Source organism: Malus sylvestris, chromosome 17, assembly GCF_916048215.2.
Source record: "Malus sylvestris chromosome 17, drMalSylv7.2, whole genome shotgun sequence".
NCBI classification, from domain to species: domain Eukaryota; kingdom Viridiplantae; phylum Streptophyta; class Magnoliopsida; order Rosales; family Rosaceae; genus Malus; species Malus sylvestris.
The window spans coordinates 20,214,363-20,229,781 of NC_062276.1; the positions used below are offsets into that span (position 1 = coordinate 20,214,363).

At 39.1% G+C, this 15,419-nt stretch overlaps 3 protein-coding genes across 3 annotated transcripts; 1 reads left to right on the forward strand and 2 right to left on the reverse strand.

Moving 5' to 3' along the window:
• Positions 1 to 922: 922 nt before the first annotated feature.
• On the forward strand, positions 923 to 3,864 carry LOC126610950 (IAA-amino acid hydrolase ILR1-like 4). Its single transcript, XM_050279122.1, has 5 exons — positions 923 to 1,414; positions 1,508 to 1,633; positions 1,910 to 2,224; positions 2,984 to 3,112; positions 3,295 to 3,864. Exons 1-5 carry the CDS (start codon positions 1,052 to 1,054, stop codon positions 3,700 to 3,702), a joined length of 1,341 nt encoding a protein of 446 aa, XP_050135079.1. The 5' UTR covers positions 923 to 1,051; the 3' UTR covers positions 3,703 to 3,864.
• A 124-nt stretch (positions 3,865 to 3,988) lies between these two features.
• LOC126610952 (glycosyltransferase BC10-like) lies at positions 3,989 to 7,080 on the reverse strand. Its single transcript, XM_050279123.1, has 3 exons — positions 6,641 to 7,080; positions 5,664 to 6,209; positions 3,989 to 4,856 (listed from the first exon to the last, which is right to left on the reverse strand). Exons 2-3 carry the CDS (start codon positions 6,180 to 6,182, stop codon positions 4,221 to 4,223), a joined length of 1,155 nt encoding a protein of 384 aa, XP_050135080.1. The 5' UTR covers positions 6,183 to 6,209; positions 6,641 to 7,080; the 3' UTR covers positions 3,989 to 4,220.
• Positions 7,081 to 10,277: 3,197 nt separating this feature from the next.
• On the reverse strand, positions 10,278 to 11,129 carry LOC126609633 (40S ribosomal protein S30). The gene is made up of 3 exons (XM_050277486.1): positions 10,973 to 11,129; positions 10,745 to 10,882; positions 10,278 to 10,510 (listed from the first exon to the last, which is right to left on the reverse strand). Exons 1-3 carry the CDS (start codon positions 10,974 to 10,976, stop codon positions 10,464 to 10,466), a joined length of 189 nt encoding a protein of 62 aa, XP_050133443.1. The 5' UTR covers positions 10,977 to 11,129; the 3' UTR covers positions 10,278 to 10,463.
• Between the last annotated feature and the right edge of the window lie 4,290 nt (positions 11,130 to 15,419).

Consider the following 15,419-nt stretch of genomic DNA (forward strand, 5'->3'; position numbering starts at 1 on the left):
CAACACGAAAAGCCCAGACGAAGCCCAAAACCATAAAGCTTGGTCTTTAAACCATTGGCACAACCATAAATAAACTGAAACCATCCCAAAACACTATCCATTTGTACTGTGCAATTTCATCCCTTACTCTAGACTAACGTATTTGGTTTTTTTATTTTTTTTATTTTTTTTATAGATTTCTTAATTTTTTTTTTATACAATGATATTATACTCTAAGGCCTTATTTGGCATGTCGAACTGTATTGACTGTTTCAGTAAGATAGACTAATTTGTGCATCGAACAATGTTGTGTTGGAATAAAAGATGGATTAATTTATATTGTGTTTAATACTATACTGGATGAGAGGTCTTTAAACTGCTATTATTATTACTATTTTATAAATATTAATGCTTACAGTATGCCAAAGTAGGCATAAGGGGGGGGGGAGTGAGACAACCCAATGGGCCGGACATCTAACTCTACACAAATATAATACGTTATCATAATCCATACAAATCAAATTTAAAACCTCTACTTACAAGTAAAAACAATACCATTAAATGGTAATACTAATTGGTACCTATATACGAATACACTCTGTTAAACATTAAATCTTTATTAATGAGAAATGACATTGGCATTCCTAAATTCTCATTGTGCGCTCTAAATGTTCTAAATTTAGAAAGAAAAAAAATATATATACTTGTGAGAAATATATCCAATGTATAATTACATATTTTAAATATTAATAACAGCTCCATTTATTAATATGTCACATTAAGGGAAAGAGATCCTTCATCACGCCAAGGAAGTAGAAAAACTAGATTTGATGGCTGCTTGATATTTTATGCTAAAGTAAGTACAGATACATTTGCCAAGACATTTAAATCATTACTAAATTGTGCGCAAATTGGAAAATTCAGCAGGTGGGGGTTTGCTGTTTTGACTGTACAACCTAGTCAGCATGACGAAGCAGCCATCAATTTTCTATGCTCAGCTACTCAGCACAGCAGACATCTCTCCTCTTATATTTGGTTTTTTTTTTCTTCACCTTCTCTTCCACTTTCAATCATGGAGTTCTGCATGCAACTCTCTCTGGTTTTAGTTCTTTCTGTGTTTGTTGTTCCAGCAGCTGTGCTGTCAGATTCCTCTCTGAGCTCAAAAGGGGTCTCAGAAATCCCCAAGAAGCTGCTCAATCTAGCCCAGAAACCCCAGGTGTTTGATTGGATGGTGGGAATCAGGAGGAAAATACATGAAAACCCAGAACTGGGTTATGAGGAATTTGAGACCAGTGAGCTGATCAGAGCAGAATTGGATAAAATGGGTATTGAATATAAACACCCAATTGGGGTTACTGGTGTTGTAGGCTTCATTGGCACCCGAAAACCGCCTTTCGTCGCAATCAGAGCTGATATGGATGCTCTGGCTATGCAGGTTTGGCTATGAAAATACTCTAGGTAGGTGGAGTTTTTGTTGTAGATGTACTAATTAGTTTGTAATTTGATAGATGGGATTTGGTATTTATAGGAAATGGTGGAGTGGGAGCACAAGAGTAAAAATGCAGGGAAAATGCATGCTTGCGGGCACGATGCTCATGTTGCAATGCTTCTTGGTGCTGCAAAGATCCTTAAAGACCATGAGAAAGATTTGCAGGTTTGTTTCTTTGATCTTAGTTTTCATTCATATTATTGTTGTTTACTAGTTACTACTGCACTCCTTTCTGTAATTGGTAACAAATGAATAGGTTTTTGATGTCTGTGGTGTATGATCTGAGTATGCATATATGAGAATTCGTTTGCGGGACTAGACAAATCGTTTGCCCCCACATTTCCGTTTTCATGTTTGGTTTCGTAACTGGAAAGCATAATGTGACTTTTATGATTCTCATAAGATTGTAACCTTTTTGTATTGTTGTTACAACATCAACAGGGAACAGTTGTTCTTGTATTTCAACCAGCGGAGGAAGGAGGAGCAGGGGCTAAGAAAATGATAGCTGGTGGAGCGTTAGAGAATGTTAGTGCTATTTTTGGGTTGCATGTTGCTAACCACATACCTATTGCTGAAGTGGCCTCCAGACCTGGTCCTTTTTTTGCTGGGAGTGGCTTCTTTGAAGCGACAATAAGTGGAAAAGGCGGTCATGCAGCCCTTCCTCACCATGCTGTTGACCCGATACTGGCAGCTTCTAATGTGATTGTCAGCTTGCAACATCTTGTTTCGCGTGAAGCTGATCCACTTGACTCGCAGGTAAAACCCGTCATTTTTTTTCTTTCCGAAGTTGTGATCTTTTTGGCGCATGCTTTGAGCCCATTTATAATGCACTCAAATCTTATTACAATCGGTAGATTCCTTGTTTGGTTTTTGTACTTGGGTTATTTACACTTGTCTTCTCACTCAAATCTTATGACTGCAGCACTACTAAGTGCGATGGTGTTCTGCATTTTTGTTGTCTAATATGGTGGCTGCCTGATGGTTACCTACAACTGCATTGCTTTCCAGCATTTGGTTGTCTAGATATAAAATAGCTTGAAGCAAGGACAATCTAACAGTATTTAAGGATTTTGAAGTAGATTGAAATCACAGAGTTGCCAGAAATGAGATTAATAGGGAGAAATTTTTCACTTTTATTTTCAGAGACGAGAGGCTATGATAAGTGACATTAATATTTAATTCCTTTCTGATGATGCAAGCATATTATCATAAGTTATCGAACTTCTCTGGAAGAAAATTGAAGGACCATATACACTAATTTCATGTGAATATAACAAATACAAAAATAAAATATCAACTCTGATGACTCAGATTACTGTCAACTTTCAAGTATTTTGTTTACCATTTTCTTATTTATGCTCCACCATTCCTATCCTTTGAAGAGTTTAGGATAACTTACTGCTTATGTTAGAACTTAGTGCATTTGCAGAAAATTGTCTGGCTTAATTCATGTTTAGTAAAGTTGTTCGTTTTTTAAGTCCTCTCGTCAACTAAGTTGAAAGCATATATTTTCAGGTAGTCACTGTTGGAAAGTTTCAAGGAGGTGATGCATTCAACGTTATTCCAGATTCTGTCAAAATAGGTGGTACTTTCCGTGCATTTACAATGAAAAGCCTAATGCAACTCAAGCAGCGGATTAAGCAGGTAAAATGGTTAAATTGCTCATATAATATGGATGTTATGAAAAAAATATAAGTTACAAGGCTGATGTGCTTAATTTTTATATATTGATAATCTTTCGAGGGCAATTTAGTTCATCACTGCCATTTGAGCATTCAGTTTGAACTTACTTTGGCAACAAAAGGCTGATGTGCTTCTTTTACCAGGTTATAACAGGACAAGCATCCGTACATAGGTGCATCGCAACTGTCAATTTCTTTGAAGATGAGAAACCTATTTCCCCCCCAACCATAAACCATAACGACTTGCACGAACACTTCCGAAATGTAGCTGGAGATATGCTTGGCTTCCAAAAGGTTAAAGACCATCAACCGTTGATGGGATCCGAGGATTTTGCATATTACCAAGAGGCAATACCTGGATACTTTTTCTTGCTTGGAATGGCAGATGACGCACTTGGACCCCTGCCTACGCCTCATTCACCTCACTTCCGAATCAATGAAGATGCACTTCCTTTTGGTGCTGCGCTCCATGCTGCTTTAGCTGTTAGGTATTTGCTCGAGTTTCCACAGGAAGTTCCTTTGCCAGCGCAAGAACACCACGATGAATTATAACAAGCTCATTGATTAATTTGTTGGTTCGAACGTTACCTAGTCTTCATATTCACCGGAGGATTCCATATTGCAGCAACTGTGCATTGTATGATTGGTTCCTCGGAAAAATATACATTCATGTATCAACATTAGGTTATGATCAATGTTGTAATTTTCGGATAACATTTGCCAAATAGGTAGGTGATGTTTAGTTATACAAGCATTCTTGGTAATATGATCCACGGTGCTTTATGCAGCACAAAAATTAAGCTGGAATCGCATCAGAAGATTTTCTAAAGCTAGTGTATGAAATCTCCAGAGGGGAAAAATTAATGATTATTGCACCACAAGTTTATGTAAGATCCTGATTTTAAGCCCTATTTCTATATACATACAATATGCTTTAACATTGAAGTCAAAAACCCTATTGAATTTGGGTACAAAGCGATCAGTCTCAGCAGACGAGTCCGGACTCAAAACTACAATCACATGCTCCGATCAGCACTTCTCCGGACAGGCAATTAGAAGCCGATGATATGTCAAAACCCAAATACTTTCGATGCTAATTCCAATAGGGGTCCCAGAGCGCTCGGGGCAAACTTTCGTGCAAAAAGGAAACAGAGTGAGGTTGGCTGGTTGTTGTAAAGACATGTATCACTTCCGGTCTTCTTGAAAAACTCTTCTGTAATATCTGCTTTGCCGAATGTAGCCGGATGAGCACCGCCTCTCGACCAGTCTACATAGGTAAGGGTCCTGTTTGCCAATAGCTGCGGTGTCTCTATGCTTAGCATTGTCTGGAAGTAGTGCTCATCCACATAACATGCTGGTCTGCAAAAGTCCTTGAACTTAGGGTAGTAGGTTGTGTCTCCAACAATCCTAACTGCAAGTTTCCGATTAATCTCAAACCACTGAGACCCTTTACGCCAATCAGAGAGATTGACCAAAGGAGCCATGCGTCCGTCATAACGTCCTCTCCCATAGGGCCCGATTTCATCAAATGAACCCATGAAGCTGTACCTGGATCTTGATAGGTAGTGATGGACAATGCTCAAGTTGTAGAGAGGAATACATGACTCGGAAAGGAGGATAAACCATTCATTTGAGATGTCAAGCAACGCATTAGCTAGGAGTCTCCTCTCAGCATCGCACATACTCATCTCTCCCCACTCGGCAACCTGAATCATAGAATATAAATGGTCACAGGTCTAAATACATGAGAACAAGTTCCGAAAATTATGCTTAAGAAGCCACAGAGAAATAGGGATTTCCAAGTGATAAAAGAATTATTCCATTGAACATTCTACATAATCGCGTTTTTCAGTTTCAGTTTCAGACAGAAAGAACGAAGTGCCCGAATCTTGTCAAAGAACTGGCTGACAAGACAGTTTTAACAACTAACCGAGCTCAAAAACAATGTTCCAACGCTATCAATAAAAAGTGCTAAACAAAGGCAAGAGGAGTGACAGAGAACTGTTTTTTCGTATGTATGAAGGTATAACCAACGGAGGAAACAATTTAGAACCACAACATGCTCCCTATTGATCAATGCATGTGTTAGTCAAAGTAGATACTCGCGTTTCGGTACTTAAACATGGATCAGGGTGGAAGCAAAATGCACGCTGTGCAAGGATGGTCACGGAATGCGCCTAACCAACACCATAACACAGCAAGAATTAGCAGACGATTCGTGTGAGGATTTTTAGTTGATCATGGTTGGGAAATTTAATAGCTTACGGATTTAAAACAACATAAGACTAGCAATAAAGATTGCAAAATCATACAGTACAATGGGATGGTCCAATCCAACATGGGTTGGAGGAGTTCATCTTTCAATACCTTTAGATGACAAATTCAAATGTACTATTTTTCGACATACAATACAAATTCAAAAGTACGAACTCACAACAAGAACGCCAAATGAATGAAACAAATTCAATCAAAGCAAATTCATATAAGAAATCTAGCAATAATTATTAGGGTACCTGGCTTGGGATTTGTCTCTTGTAAAACACTGATGTAGATGAGAAATTGGCATTATAAGATGGCAACGAATGAACATAGATCGAATACATCCCCTCGTGTCCTCTAAAAAACCGCTCCCAAAGAGGCTCCATTGGCAATGGTCCCTTTGTCAAGAACATGAAGGCAATTTTTGGAACTCTCTTAAACGGATACTCCTTTATTTGAGTAGTATGTGAAGCGAGCCACAGCAACTCGGTGTCATTCATGGCGTGCAACAGGTTAGATGGAGGTCTAATCCGACTTTCTAAACTACTCGGCTCTTCGAAGCAAGGCCTAATGGTGGAAGGTGCTGTTGGAGCCACATGTTGAACACCAAAAAACCTAATTGTGTGCATACTCAAAATCGAAACCCCAATACCCAAAAGTACAAACATGACAAGAAATTGAACGAGTCGCAATGGCAGGGCCCTGGCATGGCTGGACTTAAATGTAGTTGTAGGATCCTTGCCTTCCTCCAATGCCACCCCCCTTGATTGCATCTTGATTCAAATCTTAATCAAATCGAACTGCCACAAACACAACAAAATTCAATTCAAATTCAAATCATGGGTTGTGTAGTTTTCGGAATTTTGGATTGAAAAAAACTTTTTTGGATTCAAATCATCACACAAGGACACCCCAAATTCTGAAAAAAAAAAAAAAAAATCACTTTCCAAAGTGAAACGTGAAGAAAGTTTGGATTTTGGGTTATGGGGTTTCAAATTCATGGAACAATGGACGCCTATAACGTATCCAAATCCAACAAAGATCGAGATCACATCACAAAGTCAGGAACAAAAGTACTATTTTCCAAATGGGATATCTCCAAACAACGTAACTTTAATCAACAAAAGGAAAGTTTTGGGATCAAAATTCAAATCACAAAAGCTTGTATTCCCATTTTCCTGGCAAATATGAAAAAAACATGCAACATGGTTAGAGAGAGAGAATCTAATACCATGTGCGTTGCAAGAAGGAGAGCAATATGTGGATGAATCAATGTCGGACACGTTTGAGGAAGCGAAGCAGATCGGTTCACACTTTCCTCACTTCAATTGTTTCTCTCGGGTTTGCGCCAGCTTTCATTTATTGAACGAAGGAATGAAATTTAAAGAGAGAGAGAGAGAGAGAGAGAGAGAGAGAGGTTTAAGGGGCTTTCATTGTTCCTCTGTTTTTGTTTTTGGTTTGTCTTCGTGGGGTGTTATGAAAAGTAAAACGGAAGAAGCATTCAAGAGAGAGAGAAAGAGGAGGGAGAGAGAGAGAGAGAGAGAGAGTGGTGGAAACCCCCGAGGAGAGTGGTGGAAACCCCGAGGAGGGAGGGAGGATGTGTGTGGGATTTTGTTTGATTGGTTTGATCCGTGGAGCTGGTGCAGAGGAAAATGGAAAAGGAAAGGGAAAGGGAAAGCAAAATTATTTCAAATGCTTCCACTTTCTATGTTTTTACCTTTTAACATTTATTTCACTCGTGGTACATTTTATTAAGTGGTCCAAAAAATTAACAGTGATATTTTGCATGTAGGAGTCTAATAGATTATTTTTAATTATTATATCTTACATACCCGTATCATTGAATGGATCGTAACATTATAGTTGCACTCTTTTACATCATTCCATTGTTTTTCTTTATTTTATTTACATTTTTTGCCTTCACTAAAAACCTTGGGGATTTTTAACAAATTTAAGCACAAACCTTTATGAGATAATATAGTTTGTTTGGTAATTAGTAAATATGGTATGTGGCCTCTACATATTTTTTATGCATATATTTTTGGAGTTTTTCTTTCTCATAATTTATCCTAATTTTTTGCCTAATTCTTCTTTTGATGATCTAGATGCCGTCAGATTTGTAATTGAACACACAATCATACAAGAATAAAACTAACAACGGTGAAGATTTACAAGTTGCCAACATACACATCTTAATTAGGTAGACATTTAAGACAATGGTCGATATTCATGTATAAAATAGGGCACCTATTTGGAAAATAATTTGACATGTATATCCTAATTAAATTTGACAATTTAACATAGGACCTAGAGTCGAGGGTAAATCTTTTAAACGCTTGAGCGGTTAGGGCAATTATTAGTCAACTTTAACCTAAAACTAAGAATACAACATTAAACCGGAGGAGGACACTAAACTTGAAACATCGTGTATAAAAATAAAGAAAAACTAATGAAAATGACTTGAAAACTTTGAGTTTTAATGATAAAGACAAAATAAAGGGTAAAGTGAATAGTACTAGGATTGACTTTTTAGTGTAAAAATGTGGTTTTTCGTTAAAGTTAACAGTACCGGGTGCTTTTCGTTAAAGTTACCTAAAAATAAATGTTGTTAATTAACCGAGCTACAAACCCTCACATATATTAACTTCAACAGAGATGGCGTTTCCGCTTTGCAGGTGTAAGCAAAGCATTGTCAACAAAATCATAGCGTAATGTTTGGTTCTCTCGTTTCTCGATCTTTACGAAACGGCCGTCGGAACAACGTGATAGCAATTGGCCGGCCTCCAACTCCAACCTCAACCTTTTGCTTTCGTTTTTTGTTGTATGTCCCCCGTCTTCCCTCTCTTATTAAAACGTATTGACTCCCATCGGAATGGATGTTTGTGATCAAAGTCAAAATTCATCAAATCTTCAAAATATTGCTTTATAATGTCATATACAACAAGGGATGTGCGGATCACACCTTTTTTACTTTTCACACTCATGTTAATTGTTATCATTTGATTTTTTTTAATTTATTCGATCGGATAACCGCAAATTAAGAAGATGTGTGAAAAGTAAAAAAATACGTGCGGATAACATATCCCATAGACCCATACAATAATTGTTGAATACTGAGGGCCTATTAGGTGGGCTGTATGAGATTGAGCTTTAGTGATAAAATTGGATTGGCAAAGACTTGTAAAACAAAACTTTTAAGGGAACTTTAACGAAAAACTCTCAGTACTATTCACTTTAACGAAGAACCGTATTTTTACACTAAAAAATCATCCTAGTACTATTCACTTTACCATTTATTTTGTCTTTATCATTAAAACTCAAAGTTGTTAAACCCTTTTAATAATTTTCCTAACTTTTTAATCTATATGTAAGGATATATTAGAAAATCCACTCTATCATGAACTCATAACCAATCATGTCTAGTCCAGTCTATGTCACATTTGACATAATAAACCACGGATTTGACTCAAATCCATTTAATTAATCACAACCTGTCACATCTGGCTCACCCAATTGGCCCGAGGTTTTCATAAAAACGATAAAACAGAACCAAAACAAAAAGAAGAGAATTTTTTTTAAATTTTTTTTATAATAAAAGACGGTAAAGAGAGAAGCTATGCCTATGACTATGATATGTTGTCTCCTTAACCACCTTCAGGCCTCAGCTCCCATCCACAAGACTATTACTTACAATGGAATCAAACCCTTATCAACATCCAAACCTGTCTAACCCTGCTACGATGGAGTTCGATCCTACTCACCTCTGCTACAGCATCTCATCAAAATCAATCAATGTTTGAATCATTGTGCAGAGACTCGTCCCAGCACAGTCATGTCCGAATCATCCTGCAAAGTGTTTGTCACTCACTGCCACACTATCAGATACAATCATACAATTGGAACACTCAACTCCACAGGGTCTCCGATTATCATGTTCAAGGAAAAATTATGCTTCTGCTTTCATCCAGATTATCATTACGGATTTCACCGACTCTGTTCCTCATATATACTCATCGGTTCAATCACATCTCTACCCTCCTCCAGTCATGTAATGCAAAATCACCTCAACTCTTAAACAGATTTCAAACTAATGTAAGAGCTCGATAATGCACAGAACATGCTACCACCTGCTTCGTAACCACATTCAAACTTCAAAAGTGAAGTCCTTTACCTTTTATTCAAGAGAATTCCCCTATTTACATACAACATCAGGACCTGGGTTCTACTCTTCTACATATAGGGTCTCTCACAAAGCTCAATTTTGGAAGGCCTTCGGTTTGGTGCGACCCTAGCTCTTGTACCACCAAGGAGTACCTAATATGAGGAGATGGGTTCCCCTATGAGAAAAGGGTGAAACGGGGATGCCACTGCCTACCTCATAACCACATTCAAACTTCAAATTGAAGTCATTTTGACCTCTTATTAATTACAACAGCTAGAGCTTCGTTGTACACTTGTGGTCTCTTCCAAGTTCAATTTGGAAGGCCTATGCTTTGGTGTGACTCTAGCTCTGGTTCTAAGAAGGATCACCTACTATAAGCAGACGGGTTCCCCAATGAGAAAGGATTGAAACGCTGATGCTGTCTTTTTCTATGGTTTAAACTTTAAAGGAGAATGGTTTGAAAGGCTCGTGGGTTTACGGGAGGGGAAAACAACCGAAATCTAAACACATTATCACTTAACTTAAGATTTCTAAACAAACAAACAACTCCTTAATCTCTTAACTCTCTCGGAAATGAGAATAACAGTAATTTCCAGTAGGATCACACAACGGTGGCACCAGAGATACCAAAACCAATTCGAACGACAGAATAATGAGACATGAGCAAATCGGAACTTAAAATGAAGTCCAGTACCAGACAATCATGTGGTCAAAAGTAGATCAGATTAATAAGCATTTCCGAATCTGGACATCATAGACAGCGCTCCTAAAGCGTACAAGTTAAACATAACCATAATCTAAACCATTAGTTTGGCTACAAAATGTCATAGTCCATACTTCAAAAGAAAATAATGCCTCATAAGAAACCAGTAAAAGTCCTCAAACAGCAACCTTACTTCTCGGAAGAGTTCGGCCCCCTCTTCTTCCCGAATCCAACAACTGCAAATAGAACAAAAATCACAATCAGTATCACCCAAATTACCAACATTGGCCTCCCCAAGTCACATGCTTAAAACAAACATTTTTACCCAAAGCTACAGCACAACAATGTCGGGATTAAAAACCAATGTCAAATTTCGACACCCAGAGACTTCAATCGAACTAATTTATCAAATCCAAATCCCAAAAAATCATTAAATAATTAACGTGTGCAAGTGAGACTGTTGAGCTTACCGGCCGTGACGAATCTCCTGTTGTACTGCAGCCTCTTGTGGGCGCGGCCTCTGGGCTTCTTCTTCTTGTCTTGCTTGGCCACCTTCGGAGTCTGACCTCTAACCTTCCCGGCACGTGCGAGCGAACCGTGAACCTTGCCTGCAGACCAACTCACCCAGCGTCACAGACCAATCACAAATCGCGAAAATCCATACCAAAAAGGGAAAAAATAAGATCGGGATCACATACCCATGGCTGATCGTTGATGCTGACTGCTGCTCTGTGTGTAGCGCGCTTCTCTTTGCGAGTTAGGGTTTCGGCAGAGGAGGAGAAGTGGCACTATTTAGGGTTAAGATCGATCTGTAGCGTGACCGACGTTTCTGAACGACGTCGTATGGTTGAGCAAACTCCATAGCTTATTTATTCATTATTACCCTTAGAGGTCGAATTTAAGTTTAATTATTCATTTTCCCCAAAACAAAAGCACCATATCACTTCAACTGAAAAATCATCACTAAATCAGATTTGTGTCTTCCATTGAGGGTGTTTTCAATTAGATCACAACTGTTTGATATGGAAAAGTTTTCGTGAGCTCTTATTAAGTAAAATAAGTTATGACGTTTAAATATTCAAGATTACTTTTACCCCGTCGATGGAGACTACAAAGATTGACCAATGTGAGAAATGAATATTATTTCTTGACGAGTAAGTTACGAGTGTTTAACACATAGCAGAGCTTGAACATATATTTTTTTGGATACATGTAAATGATTACTAAAACAACAAACTTAAACATAGAGAGGCTCAGTTACAACATTAAGCTCAAAACATAGAGATGGACCCTCAAACCAATCCCAACCAGATCTCAACAACAATATTTGGAGCCTGTTTGGACCATACTTAGGGCCTCCGTATTTAGACTTCATATAAATACTCGGGAGACTCAAGTGTAATTATGTAATAAATGAATGGGCAAATATATAATAAGTGAGGAGCCCTTATTCTATAAAGGGACTCCTCATTTTCCTCATTAGGGGAGGCCAAGTTTTAGGCCAAGGCTAGAGAGCACACAGAAAATAGGCTAGAGAGCACACTACCTTTAACCTTCTTGTATATTCACTATTCAGAGTGAAACAATATCAACATCAGTATGGACGTAGCCCAAACATTGGGGTGAACCACGATACATCTTGTGTTATTTACTTTCTTGCAGATTCATTGTCGGATTTACGTTGTTCCAAGACCCCTCCGGTTTTGTGCATCAACATTTGGCGCCGTCTGTGGGAATCGACACAAAAAGCTATGTCGGTTCTCTTTCATTTTTTTATCTCACCACCGTGAGACCTCATCAATGTCCACCGTGAATTTGCAAAAACCCAAGAACCCAAAGCTTTCCCAAAAAACCCACGGAGCCATTTTCCCTCTCAGTCAGTCGCACACGAAAACCAAAACAAAAAAAGAAAAAGAAAAAAAAGAAGGCTCTTCCATAAGGCTCTTCCATTTTCTTCTATCGTTGTTCCCTCTTTTCCTCTCTATTTCTGTGTTTTTCTCCCTGCGTCAATCCTTCGTGTTTCCCTACTTCTCTTCGTCTCCTCATCCGCCCAAGAGCCACTGGTCAATCTAGTTTCTCTGGCTTCTTTCGATGGCGGCCAAGATTTCGTCATGGAGGAGATGAATGATGGAGGTCAATTGGATCTTGAATACGATTTCTACAGCGAGACTTGCCCAGAAACTGAGACCATTGTGAGGTCGACGATGACGCAGATTACTCTCACCAGAAGAATGTCTCTGCTCAGGTGCTGCGCCTCTTCTTCCATGACTGCTTCATTCAGGTCCCATTCTTGGATATCCGAGGCCGCTGATTTTGGATTCGCCACTACTATATTTCCTTACCTCGGATTCATTTCCGACGTTCTAATTCTACGGAATCAGCAGAATGTTGCTGATCGATAAAAGAATCATCTTTCATCATATTCTCTCAGTAAAATATTAAAGCAACGTTGCTAATGGTGTACTTGTGACGATGCAACGTTGATATGCTTCTATGTCAATTTGGCTTCAGTTATTTGGAAGAGAGAACCGACATAGTGATGAGGTCTCACAAGTTCGACGTGTTCAAGGCTAACCCCCACCGTGTCGCGCGCCACCAGCGACTCGTCCCATTGGCTCAGCACGGCGTGACTCGGTTCTCCTATATGACATCCGTCGAGATTCCAGAAAAGTCAACTCGGTCTTAGAGGGTTGAAGCTGCCCGTCGACGCAACCGAGGCTCTGATTCTCCCGACAAAGAATTTGCCTGAGGATTTTGATTGGAGAGAGTATGAAGCTGTCACCGCCGTTAAAAATAAGGGTTTGTACAGATCTTGTTGGAGTTTCAGTACTACAGGAGCGTTGGAAGGTGCACACTATCTCGCAACTGAAGAGCTTGTGAGCCTCAGCGAGCAACAGCTTGTCGATTGCAATCATGAGAAAGATTTGGAATAGAATTTGTTGAAGTTTTGAACCCTTAGCAAGATTTGGCATGACCATTGATGAGGTCTCGGTGAGTGCTGATGGACTTGCTAAGATCTGAATCGCCGATTATTCCTGGGCCTAAAGTCGCAGGTCCAAATGTGAAGACCATGATCCTGGAACACGTGCTCCCTGAACATCTTTCCAAAAGTCCAAGTGCAATATCTCTGGCCATGCGCAATATACAGAAAAACATTGAAGGAGATAAGATTCTTTTTTCTTTATATTTTACTTTATCATTATTACTTCCCTAGCTACCGGAAAATGATGAAACTTTCATGATACAACCTACTACTCGATCAGTCTCGGAGATCAATGCAAGCATCCAATGTAGTCTCCTCAGATTCCATGGGCATCGACCACCAGAAGAAGCAAAAGTAGAAAAAAAGGAGGAAAATAATGAAAAAGGAAAAGATGTCTAGAGATGGAGAAAAGCCGAGGAGGAAGTGGAAAGCATGGCACACCTATACCCACTGTCATTGATAAATATTTTATTAAGTTGTCTTCTGCAAATTGGAGTAATTATCAACATAGTTATATTGATATATAAAGAAAGTAGCATGCCAAAAAAACAAAAAAACAAAAAAAAAATGGCGAAATGTCAGCAAGCCCAAAATAGTGGGCTAGAATGTTATGTGTAGGGCGAAGGCCCATATGCCCAAAAAAGTTAGGCCCTATGGCTTCAAATTCCAACCTCCACCCCTCCACTTAAGGTTTACCCTCTATTATCACCAACCAGGTGATCAAAAGTACGTTCAGTACTCCAAAATTATTCGGCAGCCTGCCGCTATTATCACCCACTAGGTGATCAAAAGTACGTCCAGTACTCCAAAATTATACATGAGCATCACTCATGTCAATCATACATAAACATTCATGAGCATCACTCATGTCAACATTCATAAGCATTACTTATGTCAACATCCATGAGCATCACTCATGTCAATCAACATAAACATTCATGAGCATCATTCATGTCAATCAGCTTCGAAAGCTTCATTTACGGAGCTCCAACTTCAAAAGCTTCATTTACTAAAGCTTCAGCTTCAAAGCTTCACTTGCAAAGTTTCACCTACAAAGCTTCAGTGCAGGGTATACAAAGACCGCATTCGAATAATCGTCACTTCGGTCGATACATGGATTCAATCTGAAGTCTCCAGCCAACAGCCTCTATTGACTGAAAACTTAGGGGACTACACTATGTACCATATATTGGGCTTCCACAACTGGGCTTCATGAAAAATACTTTGGGGACTTAGCCCATTATTTATGTACTGAGAAGCGAACTTTTATTCTATAAAAGGGACTCCTTCACTTTCATTAGAGAGCACTCATCACTTATGTATTGAGGAGCCAACCCTTATTTTATAAAAGGGACTTACTCACCTTCATTAAAGAGAGACTCTTAGCCAATCACTTATGTATTGAGGAGCCAACCTTTATTCTATAAAAGGGACTCCCTCACCATTATTAGAGAGTATCGCCGCATGCTGAGCAACCGCCTCACCGCGAGCATCACTCCTAACCTATCACTTATGTATTGAGGAGCGAGCCCTTATTCTATAAAAGGGACTCTCTCACCATCATTACAGAGCATCGCTGCCTGCTGAGCAACCGCCTCGCCACGAGCATCAACTATAGCCCATCATTCATTTATTGAGGAGCGATCCCTTATTTTATAAAAGGGACTCCCTCACCTTCAACGCCACAAGCTGAGCCAACCAAGGCAACATAAGCCACAAACCTCGCAACCTCGCAACATGTGCTACTTCAGTTGAGCATCATTTCAGATTAAGCATTGCCTCATATTGAGTATCAGTTCTAGACGACATCTAGTTACTTCGGTCCACACATGGACTGAATTTCAAGTCTCCAGCCAAAAGACTCTTTTGACTGAAGACTTGAGGGACTACTGTTTGTACCATACTTAGGGTCTCCGTATTTAGACCTCGTACAAATACTCGAGGGACTCAAGTGTAATTATGTAATAAATGAAGTGGCAAATATGTAATAAGTGAAGAGACCTTATTCTATAAAAGGACTCCTCACTTTCCTCATTAGGGGAAGCCAAGTTTTAGGCCAAGGCTAGAGAGCACACAGAAAATAGGCTAGAGAACACACTGTCTCTAGCCTTCTTGTATATTCACCATTCAGAGTGAAACAATATCAACATCAGTGTGGACGT